The 24203-nt window shown below is 38.7% G+C and overlaps 1 protein-coding gene across 5 annotated transcripts in view; it reads left to right on the top strand.

Moving 5' to 3' along the window:
- The window catches only part of LOC131951387 (putative E3 ubiquitin-protein ligase HERC1), a 65493-nt gene that overhangs the window by 31969 nt on the left and 9321 nt on the right, over window positions 1-24203 (top strand). For 3 of the 5 annotated variants that reach the window (XM_059313781.1, XM_059313784.1, XM_059313780.1), the window contains exons 43-73: window positions 238-1218; window positions 1621-1825; window positions 2661-2881; window positions 3287-3467; window positions 4007-4176; window positions 4659-4843; window positions 6149-6255; window positions 7296-7416; window positions 7520-7664; window positions 7999-8196; window positions 8510-8560; window positions 8721-8934; window positions 9269-9497; window positions 9821-10007; window positions 10408-10550; window positions 10712-10869; window positions 11167-11369; window positions 12446-12649; window positions 13374-13498; window positions 16279-16484; window positions 16649-16748; window positions 17025-17201; window positions 18917-19015; window positions 19208-19381; window positions 20276-20411; window positions 21019-21173; window positions 21588-21673; window positions 21941-22055; window positions 22363-22501; window positions 23149-23330; window positions 23681-23836. In XM_059313781.1, coding sequence (XP_059169764.1) covers window positions 238-1218; window positions 1621-1825; window positions 2661-2881; window positions 3287-3467; window positions 4007-4176; window positions 4659-4843; window positions 6149-6255; window positions 7296-7416; window positions 7520-7664; window positions 7999-8196; window positions 8510-8560; window positions 8721-8934; window positions 9269-9497; window positions 9821-10007; window positions 10408-10550; window positions 10712-10869; window positions 11167-11369; window positions 12446-12649; window positions 13374-13498; window positions 16279-16484; window positions 16649-16748; window positions 17025-17201; window positions 18917-19015; window positions 19208-19381; window positions 20276-20411; window positions 21019-21173; window positions 21588-21673; window positions 21941-22055; window positions 22363-22501; window positions 23149-23330; window positions 23681-23836 — 5753 coding nt within the window. The remainder of the gene's footprint in view (window positions 1-237; window positions 1219-1620; window positions 1826-2660; window positions 2882-3286; window positions 3468-4006; window positions 4177-4658; window positions 4844-6148; window positions 6256-7295; window positions 7417-7519; window positions 7665-7998; window positions 8197-8509; window positions 8561-8720; window positions 8935-9268; window positions 9498-9820; window positions 10008-10407; window positions 10551-10711; window positions 10870-11166; window positions 11370-12445; window positions 12650-13373; window positions 13499-16278; window positions 16485-16648; window positions 16749-17024; window positions 17202-18916; window positions 19016-19207; window positions 19382-20275; window positions 20412-21018; window positions 21174-21587; window positions 21674-21940; window positions 22056-22362; window positions 22502-23148; window positions 23331-23680; window positions 23837-24203) is intronic. The other 2 variants (XM_059313782.1, XM_059313783.1) reach the window with 2 other exon arrangements.

The raw sequence follows: 24203 nt of genomic DNA, 5'->3' as shown, positions 1-24203 counted from the left end.
TAAGCGGCTGTTGGGCTGGATAAGATCTATGGTCTTGAGTCTATTTATGTGGTTTAGCAAGCATGCGTTGTACCATTAGACTATGCCGCCTCCTATGTAAAACCATTTTATGAAGTGTATGTATTCAGGCCACTTAGTACACTAGATAATGCAAGTTGGTTTGAAAAAAATTGAATCTATATAAATATTTTTGTAATAAGTTAGTTAGAAGTTACAGCACTGTCTTTGTTGATTCAGCAGCCAGACAACGAACTAAAGAAAGGTCCGAGCTGCTGATGAGAGAACTGGACAGGGACATCTCTGCTATGCTGGACGAGGACCTCAGCGCACCAGACCACAACGCTGATAAAAAATCAGCAGCCGAGGAAGTGTGCAGGCAGGGGAATCGTTACCCGGTGTTCTCCCCAATGGATAGCTACAGCATCTTAGAGCCACCCCGAGCCATCATGAGGAGAGAGATGAGGGCCGTCAGCGTGGACTCTGCTGACACAACCATCACGGCCACCTCCCCCCAGAAACTCGCCCACCCCATCAGCTCATCTGAGATGAACCTCAATTCAGACCTGGACCGGCTCTCCCAACTGGGCAGTCAGACGTCCACGGCTTCACAGAACTCCAAACCAGAGACTTCCCAGTCAGTTAGAACGGAACCTGAGATCGACTCTGCCTTTGTATCAGACTTCCCTATTTCAGAGTTCTCCAGTACACCTTTAGTTGAGCCATCCGCGTCCACTAAACCACCTGGAGCTACCAAACCCAACACCTTACCTGCAGACGACGACCGGTCTCACAGAGTTCCAAATTACAGTAAACCTCACGCGCCATCCTCTGACCTGCCCAGCTTCAGCCCAGAGAAGATGAACAGGGAAAAAGAAATTCATGTCTTGAAGTTCGCCGCCCTCCAGTTGTCAGCCGTCAAGGCACTGTCGGTCCTGGCCTCCAGCGAGAGGTTTGCGGAGCTGCTGCTTGTGCCCAGGATTGGCTCCAAGGACAACGTGGTGGAGAAACAGCTCCTGGATTCACTGGGGATCCACAAGGATGAGGCCATGAAAGCCTCCCTCAGACAGATGATGAGGCTGTTTGTGACCCGCTCAACCTACCCTTCCCCATTCAAAAGGGCTGTTCCACTGACTGAAATTGAGAGAGCTTTTAGTGTGTTGCATAGCTCCATTATACAGCACATTGCTGAGGATAGATTGGGAGTTATGTCCCTTGAAGGTAATAAACCTTTTCTTATTTCTAAATTCTGATCAATCAGTTTTTGTTAAATTTTAATGTAAGCCTAACTTATAGATATATATTGACAGTCAGTTAAGCATCATGAGTTTAAAAAAAAAAATGCTTACAGCTTTCTCTTTAGGAAAAATAACAAACAAACAGATATACAATATTGTCAGAGTTAGGTAATGTTTATTTAACGATTGTATCTGGCAAATGCTTGTTTGTATTGTCCATGTTACCATTGACATATATATGTTGGTTGATAATTTCTTTGACATCATACAAAATAATTTCTTGTCATTTTCCATATCATCATGAAGGTATGTTTATTGTCAGATGTCTTTTGTTATTGTCCATGTCACCATGACTACACATGTCTGTTGTTTATTGTTTGAACAGACAAAGTAACCTCTCTGTCAACCATGAGCAAAAGGCGACTTGACCTGCATCTCAATGATTTACCAATGGCTGTGCCCAAAAAGATGCAGGCCAGTGACACCCACATGCCCGGCATGGCTTCATCCGCTGATGGGAGTGACACCTCCTCAGCCTTTGGAACTAGTCACCAAACTTCCATCCTGCAGTACATGCGAACAAGTTCTAGGTACATTGTTTCTCTGCTAACTTAAGGAACATGTTGCTATATTTATTTATTACATGTGAACAAGTTCTAGGAACATTGTTTCACCGCTAGTTTTAGGAACATGTTGCTATGATTATTTATTACATGTGAACAAGTTCTAGGTACATTGTTTCACCACTAGTTTTAGGAACATGTTGCTATATTTATTTATTACATGTGAACAAGTTCTAGGTACATTAGTTCACTGCTAGTTTTAGGAACATGTTGCTATATTTATTTATTACATGTGAACAAGTTCTAGGTACATTGTTTCACTGCTAAAATAAGGAAGATTTTGCTATTACTATGTATTACATGCACAAATTCTAGGTACATTTTTTTCACTGTTAATTTAAGGAACATGTTGCTATAATTAATTATTTATTACATGCACAGTTTCATGGTACATTGTTTCACAGCTTCTTTAAGGAACAAATTGCTATAAAAATGTATTACATTGTTTGCTAATGCATGTAGCTTAATTTAAATGCAATGCTAACAGTTTAGGTTGTTTCTGTTAGTGATAATTTAAAAGATAGGTTGCCATCTCAAATTTTTTGTTTACTATGTCTATGTAGCTTCTATATCTTGTATTATTTGCTAAATGGAATAATAAATTCATAAAGTTTATTGTAAATAATTCTAAAAGTTTAAGGACTACAGTTAACTATTAATTAATATGAAAACTTGTTCTAGTTATATTTATATTTTTAACTGAGACAAGTTATCCTAATACTTTATTAACATTAATTCAAACTGTATGTCTAATAATTATATCTAGAGAAAATTACGTATTAAAGTCTATGTAACTTTTCAGTGCTGAAGACATGCGGGGGTTTACGAGGCGTATGTTAAATGCACTGAAGCCGAGTGGCGTACCTGTGATATGCACATCTACACCCACTCCCGCTCGCAGACCCCAGCCCCCTAATCCTATTAGATCTCGTTCCCCCTCACCTCCCCCGCCACCAATAGTGACCCCCTTGCTGGAAATGGGTTTTGGACTTCAGCATATTAAGCAAGCTCTCACAGCTACAGGTATGGCATTGGAAGTTTTTTTCTATTGAAATAATTAATTTAAAAAAAATCTTTATGTATTAAGGCTTGTCAAATAAAAAATGCAAGTACAAAATTTCCTGTGGTCTTGAAAGTAACTGTAAAGTAAATTGTAGTATTGTACACCCTTATGAACCAAACAGTCCATGTGGCAGGTGAAGTTGAGTTTACCTGTTTTAGTGACCTGGCATATGAAGGGATAGTGTGTTCAGCATGATCCCCAGCCACTTGTACTGTCCCTAAAGGCAGTCAGGTACCCATTAGAGCTGGGTGGACTCAGGGATTAGAACTTCGGTTAGAAGTTGTATGTTCTACCATCCGACCACACAAAATTGTAAATGTGTAACGTTTAATTTACCTTGATGTGTTTGTGTCACCTGTGTACAGGTGTCACAGGTAGGGAGGTATCAGCCCGCTCCACCAACCTGCTAGCCACCTGGATGCTAGAACATCCCATAGAGCCAGAGGACCCAGACCTGCATGACATGGATGTTGGGCTGAGGGACAGCATGCCCCCATTTAGTATTCTACCAGAGGAGATTGGCATGGCTCCTCTTGTGTCTGAAAGGTAAGGCTTGGCCAATATTTTTTTCTTACATTTTAAATACCTTTTTTAATGTAACAATAAGAAACTGTTGGATGGTAAAAGTATTATTTTCTGAAATATATAATATAGCCTTCCTACAATGTTGCTTGAATTTTTTATCTATTTTTTTCTTTTCAGTAAGTTTAAATCAAAATGAAATAAATATAGCTGAATTATTTTATTAGAGAAATTGCCATGTAGACCTCTTTTGTGTGTGTGTGTTCTGCACAATGAAGAGAAAGTGCAATTAGCACTATTCCCATTAAGAGATTGGTTGACACAAGGATTTCCTATCTTCTCAAGCCCTTGATCCCACTTATACTAATACAGGACATATGGATTATTTGTCTAATTAGAGAGATGGCCATTGAGGCCTTGGGTTAGTTATCAACCACACAGTCCCACACATGAATGACATATGGATTATTTGTCTAATTAGAGAGATGGCCATTGAGGCCTTGGGTTAGTTATCAACCACACAGTCCCACACATGAAACACATATGGCTTATTGTCTATTTAGAGAGATGGCCATTGAGGCCTTGTCTGAACGCTTAGACAGTCTGATGCTCAGCGAGGACTCTGAGGAAGAAACTGAAGAGTATGATGAGCTTCCAAGACCCAGTCTGTCCAGGCGACCCAGACGCCTCACCCGTGGCAGACATGTCGACATCCGGAGTTTTCTCACTGCTGGTAAAAGCATTTTAATAAATGTCTTCGACCAAACCAAAATTATTCATTTGATTTGTTATGTTTGGCTTGTAGTCTTATTTTTAAAGGGAATTCAACCAAACCAAAATCATTTATTTTTTATGTTATGTGTTATAATGTGTACGGTTATGTTCCCAGACTGCTGTCTTTTTTCCCTCGTTGCCCGACTGCCATTTCTTAATGCAAAACAATTGTAGTAGGATTTATTTATATTTTCTAGATAAAAACATACTTTTTTTTCAATTAGTTTACAATGTTTGTTTGTTGGTTGTAATAAATCTTGTGACTCAATTTTGACCCATTTCTAGCAATTTTATTTTTAAAATTAGATGCATTTGTCTAACCATTTTCCTTTTACAAATGCAATTTCTAAAAATTGTTTTGTGGTTTTCATCATATTTTAGTGCAGCATGGAGTTGTTCAATTCATTTAAAATGCTGGTGATTTTTGTTTGTTTGACTTAGCTGCCAGAGATCGGCGCAGTAATCGCCCTGAAAGGCGTCAGGAGGTTGGAGAAGCACGGCCAATGTTTGACATCTATGACGACTTTGACCTTCAGGAGGATTTCTTTTTAGAGGATGGTCAGGACTTTGATGACAGCTTGTCCCTGGAGGCTGCTAGAGAAACTGCCAAGGCTATGTCAGTTTTGGTGAGTGGCTGTAGTGTTAGTTGTAGTGTTAGTGCTGGTACAGTGGCTATGTAAGCACTGGTCAATTGGCTGTGTTAGTTGTAGTGTTAGCGCTGGTACAGTGGCTATGTAAGCACTGGTCAATTGGCTGTGTTAGTTGTAGTGTTAGTGCTGGTACAGTGGCTATGTAAGCACTGGTCAATTGGCTGTGTTAGTTGTAGTGTTAGCGCTGGTACAGTGGCTATGTAAGCACTGGTCAATTGGCTGTGTTGTAGTGTTAGTGCTGGTACAGTGGCTATGTAAGCACTGGTCAATTGGCTGTGTTAGTTGTAGTGTTAGCGCTGGTACAGTGGCTATGTAAGCACTGGTCAATTGGCTGTGTTAGTTGTAGTGTTAGCGCTGGTACATTGGCTATGTCAGTTTTGGTGAGTGGTTGTAGTGTTAGTTGTAGTGTTAGTGCTGGTACATTGGCTATGTCAGTTTTGGTGAGTGGTTGTAGTGTTAGTTGTAGTGTTAGTGCTGGTACATTGGCTATGTCAGTTTTGGTGAGTGGTTGTAGTGTTAGTTGTAGTGTTAGCGCTGGTACATTGGCTATGTGAGTTTTGGTGAGTGGCTGTAGTGTGAGCGCTGGTACATTGGCTATGTCAGTTTTGGTGAGTGGCTGTGTTAGTTGTAGTGTTAGCGCTGGTACATTGGCTATGTCAGTTTTGGTGAGTGGCTGTGTTAGTTGTAGTGTTAGTGCTGGTACATTGGCTATTTCAGTTTTGGTGAGTGGCTGTAGTGTTAGCACTGGTACATTGGCTATGTCAGTTTTGGTGAGTGGCTGTGTTAGTTGTTGTGTTTGCGCTGGTACATTGGCTATGTCAGTTTTGGTGAGTGGCTGTGTTAGTTGTAGTGTTAGCACTGGTACATTGGCTATGTCAGTTTTGGTGAGTGGCTGTGTTAGTTGTTGTGTTTGCGCTGGTACATTGGCTATGTCAGTTTTGGTGAGTGGCTGTGTTAGTTGTAGTGTTAGCACTGGTACATTGGCTATGTCAGTTTTGGTGAGTGGCTGTGTTAGTTGTAGTGTTAGTGCTGGTACATTGGCTATGTAAGCACTGGTCAATTGGCTGTGTTAGTTGTTGTGCTTGCGCTGGTACATTGGCTATGTAAGCACTGGTCAATTGGCTGTAGGTTAGCACAGGTCAACTGGTGCATTAGCTGTAGTGTTAGTAATACTGCTGGTTGACTGACCAAAATCAGCGATGTATGAATTAGTTTACATCAGGACAATGCTGATAAAGTTATGTTGACATGGTAAAAAAAGAACTTTGAATTTGCCCCTAGCGCTGGAGGCTGGAACAGAGCAACACTGTCAAGTGTGAGATCTGCAACATTGATGTTCAAGCTTTCAATCACCACATGAGGACCACACACCCTGGCTGTGGCAGTAGGTCTTTTACATTCTATAGTTAGTCAAGCTTTTTTATACCTTTTATCTTGGCTGTGGCAGTAGGTCTTTTACATTCCCTGTGTAGTCATGGAGCTATTTTAGGCCTTTTATCTTGGCTGTGACTGTTGGTCATTTTTTACATTTTCTAGTTTAATCAAGCTTTTTTTAGACCTCTTTCTTGGTTGTGGCAGTAGGTCTTTTACATTCCATAGTTAGTCAAGGTTTTTTAGACCTTTTATCTTGGCTGTGACTGTAGGTAATTTTTTTACATTTTCTAGTTTAATCAAGCTCTTTTTAGACCTTTTATCTTGGCTGTGGCAGTAGGTCTTTTACATTCCATAGTTAGTCAAGGTTTTTTAGACCTTTTATCTTGGCTGTGACTGTAGGTCTTTTTTTACATTTTCTAGTTTAATCAAGCTTTTTTTAGACCTCTTTCTTGGTTGTGGCAGTAGGTCTTTTACATTCCATAGTTAGTCAAGGTTTTTTAGACCTTTTATCTTGGCTGTGACTGTAGGTAATTTTTTTCATTTTCTAGTTTAATCAAGCTCTTTTTAGACCTTTTATCTTGGCTGTGGCAGTAGGTCTTTTACATTCCATAGTTAGTCAAGGTTTTTTAGACCTTTTATCTTGGCTGTGACTGTAGGTCTTTTTTTACATTTTCTAGTTTAATCTTTCTTGGTTGTGGCAGTACATAATCTTTTACATTCTTTATTTAGAGTTTATTTTAGAAAGAGATAATAGATTTGTAATCTAACTGCTGTTTTAAATTTTTATGCTGTTTTGTTATCAAGTTTTAAGCATTTAAAATGATGTATATCTGACTTGATAAATATTGTTACTATTAGATACTATTAGAAGCCACATAAATATTGTTACCAATAGTTAACAGCTATATAAATACTGTCACCATTATATAACAGCCAGATTAATACTGCAACCATCATATAATAGCTAAATAAATACTGCCACCATTAGATTACTGCCCTATCAATATTGTGACCATTATATAACAGCTATATAAATACTGTGACCATTAGGTAGCAGCCGTGGCTATGGTTACCGCAGTCTTGGCCTGTATGAGAGTGGTTGGTTTGATGGTGCATGTGGGACTGGAACACCTTTCTACCTCATGTGTCAAACTTGTCGGGAAAACGCCATACAGGTAAAATGTCTCACTTTGTTTTCCGTAAAGTCTCAGTTTGTTTGTTCTGTAATTGTCCTACAAAAAAAGACAGTTGTTACCTTACTGCACTTATTAACCCCAGGCTCACCAAGAACAGAGAGCTGCCAAGGCCAGTGGAGGTGCAACAGGCACACAGTCCAGCTCTGACAGAAGTTCAGTAACCCCATCACAGCTTGCTGGCTTAGCTGCCCCTGACTTGCTGGGTGTGTCAGAAGGCAAGCATGAAGGTTGGTTACATTGTCCTCCACCATTCTTCACCCCCACCTCTAATCTTTATTTTAAAACTATTTCAGTTAATACACATTTTTTTCTTTTTTTTAAACTAAAAAATATTTGTTGTGTCTTGTTAGTTATTGTTACCTCCCTTATATTATCTAAGTGATGGTTCTTGAGTGTTTAGTCTCTGTGTAGTTCTGGCAGTGGCTATGAACAAGACAGTGCCCAGAAGTGTTGTCTCTACATGTTTAATTAAAGTTTTATATAAACTTGATGGCTTCTACTTTCTACTGTTATCTTTTAAGTACCAGTTGAGTAATGTAACAATGTTGACTGTTCCAAAAGATGAAATGCCACTGACGCTAGATGACCAGCAGGCTCTGCCCACACTTGACCACCAGAAACTCCTGCCACGCTTAGGACTGTCTGAGAACAAACCAATCCCAGACCCAGTGAGGTTTACAGAGTTTGATCCCCTTGGTGCCTGCACTATAACAACAGTCAGTGTGGAGACAACTCCGTCTAATGCTGGAGCTCTGGCTGGTATGTACTTTTACTTCCTTTACACTTTGCTTTATATGACTTGCATTTTAGTTGTATTACAGTAGGCATGGGTTGTGATAAAAATTATGAGTTTTTTGTGTATTTTCCCTGATCTTTTGATCACTAACCTACAGTTGAATAAATAATAGTTCTTGTTTATAAGAAAGAATGTAAAAAAAGCACTTGCAACAATTTAGTTTTGTTTTATAAATGAATTGTAACTACAATATAATTTTAATGCAACTAACTGAGTATGTTAAGCCAAAAATGTTTGCTCAATAAAGGAGATAAGTTTATTTTTTATAATTTTTAGGCTCTGTCTCATCACTGGGAAGTCGATCTAATCCAGATATTTCATTATTTCGTAAGTTTCTATTGGTTTTTCTTAGCCTATATCCACTTCATTTAAGGCTTAGGGTTCCTTATGGAATATGTTTAAAACAACAGTACCTTGTGTTAATTTAGTTGTATGTGTACTTGTGGTTAATGTGAACCATGTATACCATGTTTGAATACACCTGCAGCGTCCATATCAAGCATGTACCTGATGGGTGTCACATCTGGGGCTATACCCAAAAGCCTCAAGTGTGATGTCAAACAGAAGAGTCTGGGAGAGCAGGCAGCTCACCTCAGTAAGATGTCTGATAAAGTCTTGGCCCTGCGGAGCTCCGTCAGCGCTGCCCAGACACTGGTGGCACGGGCGGTCAGCATGAAGATACTCTCATTTCTAGCACAGAGGTGGGTGCCATATTTTGTATACATGTACAGCAAGCAAATAGACGTTTTGGAGAATTAAACTTGACTTTTTAAAATTATATTTCAGGTGACATATTGTTTGACTCAAATATGTGTAGATAAAGTAGTTTTTTTTAAAAAAGCTGTGTATTATCTTTAAGCACAGAAATGTGTGCCATAGTGTAATCTACATTAAAATAATTCCCATTAATTTCTGTAACATATAATCCTGTTAAAAATCAAATTTATTAAAACGAAATGGACATTGTGTTTTTTAAGCATGTTAACTAGAAGTATAACAATTTAAAGCAATGTCTCCTCCCTCCCACTGTTGTAGTGGCCAAGCTTGTAGTTTATCTGCTGCGTTGGAGCAAATTGGTCTGGCAGACATCATGCAGATTGTCAGGCTGATGTCACTGTGTGCGGCAGGGAAGATGGAGCTACTGTGTAAGTCCTCACGCAACGACGAGTCTGCCAAGCACCTCAACCATCTTACGGCTGCCATTGGGGCTCTGATTGAGGAGAACCCTGCTGCCCTGAAGCAGCTGATACAGCTCTGTACTCAAGTATGTGGGTTTAGTTGGTTATTTAGGTTTACAACAAATGGTTGTTTTAGGTAGGCCAGTGTTGGTTTTTTTTTTTGTCATTTTGTTACAATACAATGGAAAAAGAAACATTTAGACAAATCTGAACTAAATAACTTAAAAGTTGTGTGTCTGTTGAACATTTTTTATATTTATACTTTAGACTTTTCAAAACAGTTACAGTGCATAATATGTGGAAGTTATAAAAAAATTGGCTGGTGTACTAAATAAAAAAGTGTAACTTAAGTTACTACAAGTAATGAAAGTTTGTCTAGATGCTGTTTCACCCTGTTGTTGTGTTGTAGGAGCTAATGATGGCGTCTATGGGGATGGGCACAAGTGGAATAGAAGAACACACCACCCACAGACTCCTCCCATCTCCCCGTGGGGGTGAGTCCACAGCATTTGCTGTCACCCAGGCTTTAGTCTCCCTGTTGGCCCAAAAGGGCTGGAGCTACAAGCTTCTTCAGGCTCAACTTTCTGCAGACAAAGGTGATCTTTATGTTGTAGTTGTCTCATTGTTATAAAGATTATCTTCATCTTGTAATTGTCATAGTGAACTGGAGCTCCCTAGGCTCCTTTATGAGTTATATGATGCCGATATTTTTTTAAAAGAGCACCCTACACTAGGGACACGGTGGGCTACTACATTAAATGCCTAAATCAAACCACAGGTTGCACACAATGCAGGAATGTAACCGGTGGCTCCTGAGAGCTTTAGAAACCAAGTTCACTGGACTAAAAATACACAATTGGGAACATGTTGATGACACATTTATAAACTGTTTTGTCACTCTGGTAATAGACGGCTTGATCGCAGTACACAAGTGTTTTTTATTTTTATTTTTTTCATTAAGGCTTTTATTTTATAATATGAATGGTGCTGTTTCAGTGTCCCCCACTCCACCTGAATCTCCGTCCAATGACCTGAGTAAGTGCTCTCACCTTCAAATGATCAATGCCCTATCTGCCTGTGTCATATCTGCCCGTATGCCCCCACACCACAGGCAGTGGTCAGCTAAACAGTTGGTTCGGGTAAGATGGTTAATAAATGTGTTGTGGATTTCTGATTTCTATTTTTTCTTTAACTTGATTAAATTCTGTCTTTATTGATTGAGCTCTGCATGTGATAATCTAAATGTGAGATGTGTAATCTCTGCATGTGATAATCTAAATGTGAGTTGTGTAATTGACAGGCCTTATCTGCTTATGGTCAACAAGTGACAGCAGGGTCAGATAACCAAGTGGACCTGGGTGGGGACATGCCAGCTTGTCCACTGGTCAAACTAGAAGGTCACCAAAACAGACTGAATGGGTGCTGGTGGAGCGCCCGTAAAGGCTACCTGGCTTCCAGGTTAGTTTAACTACCGAAACATTTGTTTGTTAGGCTTTTGCATCCAGGCTAGTCTAACAACCATAACATTTTGATAAATTCATCCACATTACTCTTAAGTATAAAATAAAATATATTTTGATTCTTATTTTATAGCTAATATTATGTTCGTATAAGTGTGTTTGAAACATTTTTTCAATGCTAATATTATATTAGCTCTAAGTGTATTGTAAACACCATTTCAGTACAAAAAATGTTTGCTTAAGTGTGTTTAAACAACATTTCAGTGCTAATTGAGTTAACTTTCTTTGCATGTAGTGGCTATGATGGCACAGTGAGGATATGGAGCCTACCCAACAAGACCCATCAGTTCCTGCAACAGACCTGCATCTTCAACAGGGGCAGGGAGAACAGTGTGGAGGAGCTGGACGGCAACCAGATCAACATGGTGTGCTGGAGCAGCACTGGCAAGCTGTTGGCTGGTTGCATGGACAACCTCGTCAACATATGGATGATTGGAGGTGAGTTATGTTACTCTCAGCTGGTTGCATGGACCACCTCGTTGACATATGGATGATTGGAGGTGAGTTATGTTACTCTCAGCTGGTTGCATGGACAACCTCGTCAACATATGGATGATTGGAGGTGAGTTATGTTACTCTCAGCTGGTCGTATGGACAACCTCGTCAACATATGGATGATTGGAGGTGAGTTATGTTACTCTCAGCTGGTCGTATGGACAACCTCGTCAACATATGGATGATTGGAGGTGAGTTATCTTACTCTCAGCTGGTTGCATGGACCACCTCGTTGACATATGGATGATTGGAGGTGAGTTATGTTACTCTCAGCTGGTTGCATGGACAACCTCGTCAACATATGGATGATTGGAGGTGAGTTATGTTACTCTCAGCTGGTTGCATGGACCACCTCGTTGACATATGGATGATTGGAGGTGAGTTATGTTACGCTCAGCTGGTTGCATGGACAACCTCGTCAACATATGGATGATTGGAGGTGAGTTATGTTACTCTCAGCATGTTATGTCATTTATACTCATGCAGAATATAGGCCCACATAACGCAATAAAATGTCATTTGAAGACATTTTAGGATATTCCAATGCTTAATATGGGATGGCATGGTTGGATGGGAGAGCACCTGACTGCTAACCATAAAATATTGAATCCATGGGTACCATTTAAGGGTTGAAACAATAGTTCTACACAACACAACAAATGCATGCTCATAAATATAACATATATATACTAGTGAATACTTGAAGTTCATTTAAATAAATAAAAAAATAACTTCACATTTCTACTCCATTTTAACCTTTCTTAGGCAAGGGAGATGTTATGGAAATTCTCACATTTTTTAAGTATTATGTGTATCTTGCACCCATTTCTTCATCCACTTTCCTTAGGCTTTATTTTCTCCTCTTGTGCATCCCTTCATTTGGTTGGAGGAACAACCTAAGATCAATTGTTAGCAAGCATGTGCTCTACCATTAGACCATGCTGTTTCTATATTAGAACCTAACAAAAATGTACAGCCAGATTGTGGTCTAGATTTGTTGACACTGTCCACTCCTGCAGGTGGAAGAGGTCATCTAATAGAACAACCTCAGTGGGTTACAGCCCTAGCATGGCCAGGCAGCAAAGGAATGTTTGAAGGACGCATTGGGCTGTTGGGCGACTCGCTGCTGGTTGGTCGGCATGACGGCACCATTGGCTTCATTGACATGATCGACAGCAGTACCTACAGGAGTTTTGACCTGGAGCATTGCAGACGTCGAAATGGTTGGTTTTGTTTCTTTATTTACATTCTTATAAAACAAAACAAATTTAATTTATTGTATTTAAAAAGAATTTGAAAGTGTTTTATTGCTCATCACATTGTAATTTAGAAATCAGTTTTCTTTAAATCTGTCATGAATTATATCAAGTTCCTTATTTCTATTAAAATGATTAGGCTAAGTATTTGATTGTGTATTTGATTGTCCCGCCACTGTTTGCTAGGTTTTTTTTATTTTGTTTATGATAGCACTGCAAATTTTTGTTTAGCTATTTCTGCTTTCAAAATTCACATAAGGGAGCTATAGTAATATGATTTATTTTTAAATTAACTTACATGATAAATTTCTCATGAATATTAAACAATACCTACATTTTGAAGTCTGTTGTAAAGAAATACAAATTATATTAGGGTAATGGAACTTTATAATTTTTTCGTCATGTCAACTATAAACCATAGCTGTGTAAAATATCTTATTTTTTGGCTACATCTTGATTTTGGGATTTTATTTAATGGCTTTTAATATGGTTAAAAGGTTGGGTTTTTATAAATTCAATATTTTATTACAACCACCATTTTTATTTGGCAGAGCTATGTCCCTTTTGCTAAAGCCAAAAATTAGATTTAATAAAAGTTGATAAAAAAAATTGTTACAAATTCTTGATTTACTGCACCATGTCAGTGCTTGTGTTTATTGTTTGTGTCAGCAGCATCTATTATTTATTTCAGTGTCAGTGACATCGATTGCGTGGTACGAGGAGGACAGGAGATTTGCTGTTGGCTACAGCGATGGTGTCATCTCCTTGTGCAGCCGTGAAAACTTTGAACAGCCTGTCAATATTGATGCTCATAAAGTAGGTCACTCTACTGGTCAGATACATTCAGCCTGTCAATATTGATGCTCATAAAGTAGGTCACTCTACTGGTCAGATACATTCAGCCTGTCAATATTGATGCTCATAAAGTAGGTCACTCTACTGGTCAGATACATTCAGCCTGTCAATATTGATGCTCATAAAGTAGGTCACTCTACTGCTCAGATACATTCAGCCTGTCAATATTGATGCTCATAAAGTAGGTCACTCTACTGGTCAGATACATTCAGCCTGTCAATATTGATGCTCATAAAGTAGGTCACTCTACTGCTCAGATACATTCAGCCTGTCAATATTGATGCTCATAAAGTAGGTCACTCTACTGGTCAGATACATTCAGCCTGTCAATATTGATGCTCATAAAGTAGGTCACTCTACTGGTCAGATACATTCAACTGTCAATATTGATGCTCATAAAGTAGGTCACTCTACTGCTCAGATACATTCAGCCTGTCAATATTGATGCTCATAAAGTAGGTCACTCTACTGGTCAGATACATTCAGCCTGTCAATATTGATGCTCATAAAGTAGGTCACTCTACTGGTCAGATACATTCAGCCTGTCAATATTGATGCTCATAAAGTAGGTCACTCTACTGGTCAGATACATTCAGCCTGTCAATATTGATGCTCATAAAGTAGGTCACTCTACTGGTCAGATACATTCAGTCTAAAAAAAATCCAGCTTAGATTATCTTGAAATAATTTCATTAGTTAATAAAATATATATTTGTATAAATATGGGGTTATTATAAGTTGCATTAAGTAAATAAAGGAAAATAATGTGAATTCTCTCTGAAAAACTAAAGGATGAAGCTTAGAATTTTTTATTTTTTTTGACATCTACGATAAAAGAGACTGTGATTTGATTTGTAAGGTTTGTTGAGACTCATTTGCTTTGTATGGTTGATTAAAATGGTGGATTAATTTTTAAGGTTGGTTAAGATGGTGGTTTGGTTTGTAAGGTCCATTGAAATGGTGATTTGATTTGTAAGGTTGATTGAGGCAGTTTGGTTTGTAAAGTTGGTTGAGATGGTGTTTTATAAAATTGATTCAAACTATGTTTTGGTTTGTGAGTTTGATTGAAATGGTGATTTGATTTGTAAGGTTGATTGAGGCAGTTTGGTTTGTAAAGTTGGTTGAGATGGTGTTTTATAAAATTGATTCAAACTATGTTTTGGTTTGTGAGTTTGATTGAAATGGTGATTTGATTTGTAAGGTTGATTGAGGCAGTTTGGTTTGTAAAGTTGGTTGAGATGGTGTTTTATAAAATTGATTCAAACTATGTTTTGGTTTGTGAGTTTGATTGAAATGGTGATTTGATTTGTAAGGTTGATTGAGGCAGTTTGGTTTGTAAAGTTGGTTGCGATGGTGTTTTATAAAATTGATTCAAACTATGTTTTGGTTTGTGAGTTTGATTGAGATGGTGGTTTGGTTTGTGAGGTACATTGAAATGGTGGTTTGGTTTGTAAAGTTGGTTGAGATGGTGTTTTATAAAATTGATTCAAACTATGTTTTGGTTTGTGAGTTTGATTGAGACAATGGTTTGGTTTGTGAGGTTGATTGAGACAGTGGTTTGGTTTGTGAGGTTGATTGAGACAGTGGTTTGGTTTGTGAGGTTGATTGAGACAGTGGTTTGGTTTGTGAGGTTGATTGAGACAGTGGTTTGGTTTGTGAGGTTGATTGAGACAGTGGTTTGGTTTGTGAGGTTGAGACAGTGGTTTGGTTTGTGAGGTTGATTGAGACAATGGTTTGGTTTGTGAGGTTGATTGAGACAGTGGTTTGGTTTGTGAGGTTGAGACAGTGGTTTGGTTTGTGAGGTTGATTGAGACAGTGGTTTGGTTTGTGAGATTGAGACAGTAGTTTGGTTTGTGAGGTTGATTGAGACAGTGGTTTGGTTTGTGAGGTTGAGACAGGGGTTTGGTTTGTGAGGTTGATTGAGACAGTGGTTTGGTTTGTGAGATTGAGACAGTGGTTTGGTTTGTGAGGTTGATTGAGACAATGGTTTGGTTTGTGAGGTTGATTGAGACAGTAGTTAGGTTTGTGAGATTGAGACAGTGGTTTGGTTTGTGAGGTTGATTGAGACAGTGGTTTGGTTTGTGAGATTGAGACAATGGTTTGGTTTGTGAGGTTGATTGAGACAGTGGTTTGGTTTGTGAGATTGAGACATTAGTTTGGTTTGTGAGGTTGATTGAGACAGTGATTTGGTTTGTGAGATTGAGACAGTGATTTGGTTTGTGAGATTGAGACAATGGTTTGGTTTGTGAGGTTGATTGAGACAGTGATTTGGTTTGTGAGGTTGATTGAGACAGTGGTTTGGTTTGTGAGGTTGATTGAGACAGTGATTTGGTTTGTGAGGTTGATTGAGACAGTGGTTTGGTTTGTGAGATTGAGACAGTGGTTTGGTTTGTGAGGTTGATTGAGACAGTGGTTTGGTTTGTGAGGTTGAGACAGTGGTTTGGTTTGTGAGATTGAGACAGTGGTTTGGTTTGTGAGGTTGAGACAGTGGTTTGGTATGTGAGATTGAGACAGTGGTTTGGTTTGTGAGGTTGAGACAGTGGTTTGGTTTGTGAGATTGAGACAGTGGTTTGGTTTGTGAGATTGAGACTGTGGTTTGGTATGTGAGATTGAGACAGTGGTTTGGTTTGTGAGGTTGAGACAGTGGTTTGGTTTGTGAGGTTGAGACAGTGGTTTGGTTTGTGAGGTTGAGACAGTGGTTTGGTTTGTGAGGTTGAGACAGTGGTTTCTTTTCTCCGCAGTCCTCCATCTCATCCCTGAACTGGGACCCAACTGGCTGCTTGCTGTCCAGCCGGGCAGTCTCTGATGATGAGCTGCAGGTGTGGCTGGTGTCCAATGACACAAGCTTCTCCGCCTGGTCACGCTACCAGCACACCACCGCAGTCACTGACTCCAGGTGGTGCAACATGGTCGGCCTAGGCTCCAACAAGCGGCTCATTCTGGCTAGGTGAGTAGAAATATGGTGGGACTAGGCTATTATAGCAATATGAGGGCAAATTTCAACAATTTTATTTAGTTTAAGAAATTTTAAAGTATTTCATTGTAAAAAAAAAAGGTGTTTTCAGTATCATTAATCTCCCTCTATGTAAATGTACTTTTGCTGATCTCCAGTGGTTGTGAAGATGGTATGATCTACATTTGGACCGTTCTTCAACCAAGTTCCACAACTCTTCCAACACGGCCTTGGACTAGTGCTGAACCTTCACCACTGGTAAATACGTAACTTTAATTTGTGCTGCTTACAAAATTGAATGTATCAAATAAGATGTAAAGTTTATTATAAAAAAATTTGTTTTATTTGAGGTCGTAACAATATTGTAAGTATAAAATAGCGATTATGACAGCTTTTTCAGCGCTAGAGATTGAATTAGATAGTCCTAGCTATTTCAGTAACAGAGCCTGCTTCCAGCCCCTCAAAGTATTAAGTAAGATTCAAATGTTTACTTGAAAACCAAATGTTTGATTGAGCTTTGTTTTGTTTCCCCAGGGAGAAAATGAAACCCAGAACAACGACTCCCAGCCCAGGACAAGTAAGGCCAGGAAGAAGGCAGACGTGACACTGTGTGGCCACATCGCACCCATTTCAGCCCTGGCTTTCAGCCCAGATGGCCTCATGTTGGCCAGTGGCTGTTCTAAAGGCTGGTTGAACATATGGTCAATTCAGGTGGGTTTTTTTTAAAAGTCAATATTGAGTCTCTTCTGAATGTTTAATGTCTTATACCTGTGGATTATCATCTGTTTTACATTTTACCTGTGGATTATCATCTGTATGTTTTACATTTGTCACCTTTGGGTTGACATGTTACCTGTGGGTTGACATCTGTTACCTGCAGGTTGACATCTGTTACCTGTGGGTTGACATCTGTTACCTGTGGGTTGACATCTGATACCTGTGGGTTGACATCTGTTACCTGTGGGTTGCCATGTTACCTGTGGGTTGACATCTGCTACCTTTGGGTTGACATCTGTTACCTATGTGTCGACATCTGATACCTGTGGGTTGACATCTGTTACCTGTGGGTTGACATCTGTTACCTGTGGGTTGACATCTGTTACCTGTATGTTGACATCTGTTACCTGTATGTTGACATTTGTTACCTGTGGGTTGATATCTGTTACCTGTGGGTTGATATCTGTTACCTGTGGGTTGATATCTGTTACCTGTGGGTTGACATCTGTTACCTGTGGGTTGACATCTGTTACCTGCAGGTTGACATCTGTTACCTGTGGGTTGACATCTGTTACCTGTGGGTTGACATCTGTTACCTGTATGTTGACATCTGTTACCTGTATGTTGACATTTGTTACCTGTGGGTTGATATCTGTTACCTGTGGGTTGATATCTGTTACCTGTGTGTTGACATTTGTTACCTGTGGGTTGATATCTGTTACCTGTGGGTTGACATCTGTTACCTGTGTGTTGACATCTGTTACCTATGTGTTGACATCTGTTACCTGTGGGTTGACATCTGTTACCTGTATGTTGACATTTGTTACCTGTGGGTTGATATCTGTTACCTGTGGGTTGACATCTGTTACCTGTGGGTTGACATCTGTTACCTGTGTGTTGACATCTGTTACCTATGTGTTGACATCTGTTACCTATGTGTTGACATCTGTTACCTGTGGGTTGACATCTGTTACCTGTGGGTTGACATGCTACCTGTGTTTTGACATCTGTTACCTGTGTGTTGACATCTGTTACCTGTGGGTTGACATCTGTTACCTATGTGTCGACATCTGATACCTGTGGGTTGACATCAGTTACCTGTGGGTTGACATCTGTTACCTGTGGGTTGACATCTGTTACCTGTATGTTGACATCTGTTACCTGTATGTTGACATTTGTTACCTGTGGGTTGATATCTGTTACCTGTGGGTTGATATCTGTTACCTGTGTGTTGACATCTGTTACCTATGTGTTGACATCTGTTACCTGTGGGTTGACATGCTACCTGTGTGTTGACATCTGTTACCTGTGTGTTGACATCTGTTACCTGTGTGTTGACATCTGTTACCTGTATGTTGACATCTGTTACCTGTGTGTTGACATCTGTTACCTGTGGGTTGACATGCTACCTTTGGGTTGACATCTGTTACCTGTGGGTTGACATCTGTTACCTATGGGTTGACATCTGTTACCTGTGGGTTGACATATGTTACTCATGGGTTGACATCTGTTACCTGTGGGTTGACATCTGTTACCTGTGTGTTGACATCTGTTACCTGTGGGTTGACATCTGTTACCTGTGGGTTGACATCTGTTACCTGTGTGTTGACATCTGTTACCTGTATGTTGATATTTGTTACCTGTGGGTTGACATCTGTTACCTGTGTGTTGACATCTGTTACCTATGTATTATGTATCTTCTTGTTCAGGACAAGTGTCTCATGCAAACTTACACTGGCACTGGATCAGTTAAAACACTGGAGTGGTTTGCAGAGCGCAGCCTAGCTGCATGTTTTAGCAGATGCAAGGTACCATTTCATTTGTCAAACATACATACACATATCAGACTGTTAGAGTTAAACATTGTGTGGTAGGCTTGGCCAAGTTAAAGCTTAACATGAATGTGTTTTTGTAATGCTTATTAATTATTTATTTTTGTATAGAAAATCTCAACTAAACTGACTATACAAATAATGTCTAAACAATCTTTTCTCACATAGGATGTTGTAATTCTGAACTACTCAACTGAACTGTACCACACAAATCGTGTTGTTGCTCTGGCTCGCAAGTCACTGAAACAACAAGGCATCATGGGGCTGAGTCAGGCAAACTGCTTTCTTAGCCTGCTACAGAAGCTTCCATCAATGCTTCTTGAGCAATACCAGCATGAGAAGGTAAATTATAGGCATGGGGTTAGTTTTGTAGTCCATGATCATTTAGGTTTAGATTAGTGAAAGGTTTTATGTCTGTTTAAAGTTAACTAAAAGATATATGTTGGTTAAAATACAGTTGTAGAATTCATTCCACATTATTGTATGATGTCCTGTTGTGTTCCTTATTTCCTAATATGCTGTGTTGTGTCTCTCATTATTTATGATGTTTTTTGTTCCCCATCATTTCCTAATGTGTCCCCATCATTTCCTAATATATTCTCTATCATTTCCTGGTATACTGTGTTCCCCATCATTTCCTGGTATACTGTGTTCCCCATCATTTCCTGGTATACTGTGTTCCCCATCATTTCCTGATATGCTGTGTTCCCCATCATTTCCTGATATGCTGTGTTCCCCATCATTTCCTGATGTGTTCTCTATCATTTCCTGATGTGCTGTGTTCCCCATAATTTCCTAATATGTTCTCTATCATTTCCTAATATATTCTCTATCATTTCCTGACGTGCTGTGTTCCCCATCATTTCCTAATATGTTCTCTATCATTTCCTGGTATACTGTGTTCCCCATCATTTCCTGATGTGCTGTGTTCCCCATTATTTCCTGATGTGCTGTGTTCCCCATCATTTCCTGATGTGCTGTGTTCCCCATCATTTCCTGATGTGCTGTGTTCCCCATCATTTCCTGATGTGCTGTGTTCCCCATCATTTCCTGATAAGCTGTGTTCCCCATCATTTCCTGATGTGCTGTGTTCCCCATCATTTCCTGATGTGCTGTGTTCCCCATCATTTCCTGATGTGCTGTGTTCCCCATCATTTCCTGATGTGCTGTGTTCCCCATCATTTCCTGATATGCTGTGTTCCCCATCATTTCCTGATGAGCTGTGTTATATTCCAGAGCCAAGTGCTATCAGGGGACCAACTTCAACACAGTCAATACTTGCAGTGTCTGACCTCCATGGCAGTCAGCCTACAACTGGACTCAGCCTTGTGCTTCTCACCTGCACCCCTGCACCATCGCAGCCTTGAGTCAGGTAATTTATCTGCTTCATGCACTAGCATTCTTTTACAGAGGATTGCATTTTAATTGATGCACATCTTTTTTATACATGTATTACTGCTTTTGTCTATGATTTTCTAAACATATGACTGCATTAGTCTAAGATTTTCTAGACAAATGATTGCATTAGTCTAAGATTTTCTAGACATATTACTGCATTAGTCTAAGATTTTCTAGAAATATAACTGCATTAGTCTAAGATTTTCTAGACATATTACTGCATTAGTCTAAGATTTTCTAGAAATATAACTGCATTAGTATAAGATTTTCTAGATGTGTGACTGCATTAGTCTAAGATTTTCTAGACATATGACTGCATTAGCCTAAGATTTTCTAGACATATGACTGCATTAGTCTAAGATTTTCTAGATGTGTGACTGCATTAGTCTAAGATTTTCTAAACATATGACTGCATTAGTCTAAGATTTTCTAGACGTGTGACTGCATTAGTCTAAGATTTTCTCGACATATGACTGCATTAGTCTAAGATCTTCTAGACATATGACTGCATTAGTCTAGGAAAGTGAGATGAGTGACTGCATTAGTCTATGAGAGTGAGATGAGTTTGATTCTGTCCCCAGACATGGAACACATAGTGAAGGACTGGCACTGGCTCCTGAGCTACGCCTGCGCCATCAAGTCAGCTGACTCCCTCCTACGCAGACAGCCTTTCCCTCCAACCTTCAAACTTCTAAACAAAGAGAAAATCAAAGCAGAATTTGAAACTCAATCCTATGTGAGCTCTTTTTTATTTGGAAAAAAAAATATTTTGGGAAAAAATATATTGTAAAATTATGATTGAAGTAACACCCCAATATTTAAAAAATCACAACAAAATAAATAGAAGTCAATTGTTACTTTAATAAAATAACTTTGCTAAAGAAGAAAGAAAAATCCATTTTAATTTTAAAACTTCAGACAATAAAAATATTTAAACTACCCAACATTAAAAAAAAAAAAACAGTTTTATAAAACAAAAAAACTAATAATAATTTCACTCAAATAACAAATGAGAATCCAAAACAACTTTATAGAGATAGGAAAACAAGTTTTAAAACTAATTAATACTAGGTATATTACTGTAACATGTAAAACTGTAGAGAAATCTTTTGATAGCCTGATGATGTTTAACCTCTGTGTTTGGTCTTAGGATAATAAACAATGGGACTTAACATCAGATAGTCAAATCATGTCATGGGCAACACAGCAGCCAGAAGATTGGCAGACTGGTGGAAGGTAGGTTTATACCTTGGTTCTTCTTCAACACTTCTGGCTCTGATAATTAATAATATTGGGAAAGATGTGACACTATTAGAGTATATCTTTAGGGATTAAAATAATATTTCATTATGCCGTTTTTTTGGCAGTGAAATTTTAAGACAGAAAAATCTTGTTAGACACACCTTCTTGATGCCTCTGCGTAAAAATATAGGGTGGGGGGGGGGGGGTGGTAGTTAGTAATTTTTGTGGTGAATTCATTCTACTATTGCTCTAGTATTATAGTTTTTTCAGATGTCAGTCGTTTATGTGGGGTAGTGGAAGACATGGACAGATTTGTGAAGGTGGAAGAGTTGCTTTGTTGCCCATTAAAATACCCTCTCTCTCCAATGCACAGCAGGTATGTATTATCTTTTAAAATTTACTTTTTCTTTTACTGATGCATATGTTCCAAACTTAAAATAAAGTAACAGGCCCAATTTTCAATTGCTTCATTTATTTTTTACAATTTAAAAAAATAGAACTAAAATTTGGCTAAATTATGTCATAATTAGTTGTAATTAACTTATATTTATATCATGAAAAATTAAATTGTTTATGCTCATGAAGATAATATTGTAGTAATGTATAGTTGATGTATAGATTATGCTAGAATACATATTGTTGATTTAACTATTGATTGTGCTGAATGTTGAACCTACCCTCAGATAGTCTGTGGCCAGAACTGTACATTCATCATCATGCCCAACGGCTCTTTAATGTCTTGTGGAGAAGGGAGTTATGGAAGGCTTGGCCAGGGAAACTCTGATGACATCCATACCCCAACAGCCATTTCAGCCTTGCAAGGTACTCTCCCCTTAGTCTTACTTTCAGCAACAAGGCTAGCTGTACATGTTTTGTACATAAAAGATTTATAAGTTTAGTGACATTAGAAATAAAACATGACCAGAAACCAAACCTTACCTGAAGTAAAACTTTACCAGAAAAAAAAAAAACGTTTGTAAATTAAAAATTTCCAGAAATAAAACTTTTCTAGAAATAAAACTTTACCAGAAATAAAACTACCAGAAATAAAACTTACCAGAAATAACACAATACTAGAAATAAAACCCCTATCACGTTTTAATGGCTTGCTAAACCTACCCCTCATCAGGTTTTAATGGCCTATTAAACCTACCCCTTTTAAGGTTTTAAGGGCCTGCTAAACCTACCCCTCATTAGATATAAATAAGCTACTAGCAACCTCTCCTCCCCCTCATTAGATATAAGTTACCAGCAAGCTCTCCTCCCCTCAGGTTTTATTGTTGTGCAAGTGGCCACCTCAGCAGGTTTTAATGGCCTTCTAAACCTACCCCTCATTAGATATAAGTTACTGACAACCTCTCCTCCCCTCAGGTTTTATTGTTGTGCAAGTGGCCACCTCATCAGGTTTTAATGGCCTGCTAAACCTACCCCTCATTAGATAATTTACTGACAACCTCTCCTCCCCTCAGGTTTTATTGTTGTGCAAGTGGCCACCTCAGCAGGTTCAGATGGACACAGCTTGGCCCTAACAGAGAGTGGTGAGGTGTTCAGCTGGGGGGATGGGGACTATGGAAAACTTGGACACAACAACAGTGAGAGGCATAAGAGGCCCAAGCAGATTGAGGCTCTTCAAGGGGAAGAAGTTATTCAGGTATTTCGTCCATCTACTTGACTACAATTCTGGCAGAAATTGCCTCTGTTACTAATATGTCTTTTCTTATTCGGAATGTTTTTCATATTTTGACAAGTTTGTTTGTGGGGTATTGTAATTAATGAACTATAGAGTTTTTGTGGTAGGTTCTATGAATGATGTTTGCGCTAAGTTCTATGTATGGTGGATGTAGTTGGTTCTGTAAATGATGTTTGTGGTTTGTTCTATAAATGATGTTAGTGTTATGTTCTGTCATTGATGTTTGTAGTTTATTCTACTGACGATGTTTGCGGTTTGTTCAATGAATGATGGGTGTGGTATGTCATTAGTCATGCTTGTGGTTGTGGCAGGTATCATGTGGATTCAAGCACAGTGCTGTAGTCACATCTGATGGTAAACTCTACACATTTGGCAATGGCGACTATGGGAGGCTGGGCCACGGCTCCACAGCTAACAAGAAAGTCCCAGAGAGAGTCATGTCATTAGAAGCTTTTCAGATTGGAATGGTGAGAACTTTTGTTTTGTTTCTTTCCAAAGTCATGATGACCATGTACTCAGCTTGACTTTTTAAATCATATTTAAAGCTCTTTAATCTTTTATGTTACTCTGAATGTAGTTAATTTTTTTGTGATCTTACAGTGAATAGTTAATGCTACTTTTCAGAAAATACATCAATTCTATAAACTATTTTAAAATATTCTCAGGAGTCTAACATTTGTGATGCATTATTCAAAACCTGTATTTTTTCAATACTTGTGAATGAATACATGTTTTTATTGTGTATTTCTTTACTTAATTGGGTCTTATGTATAAATCTTAATAGAGGATACAGTATCACATATTCTGATGTAGTCTAGCAAAGACTGTGGTAAT

Source organism: Physella acuta, unplaced genomic scaffold (genome assembly GCF_028476545.2).
Source record: "Physella acuta isolate Inbredline_101_S28 unplaced genomic scaffold, ASM2847654v3 ptg000810l, whole genome shotgun sequence".
Taxonomy (NCBI): Eukaryota; Metazoa; Mollusca; class Gastropoda; family Physidae; genus Physella; species Physella acuta.
This window is presented reverse-complemented; position numbering and strand designations above follow the sequence as displayed.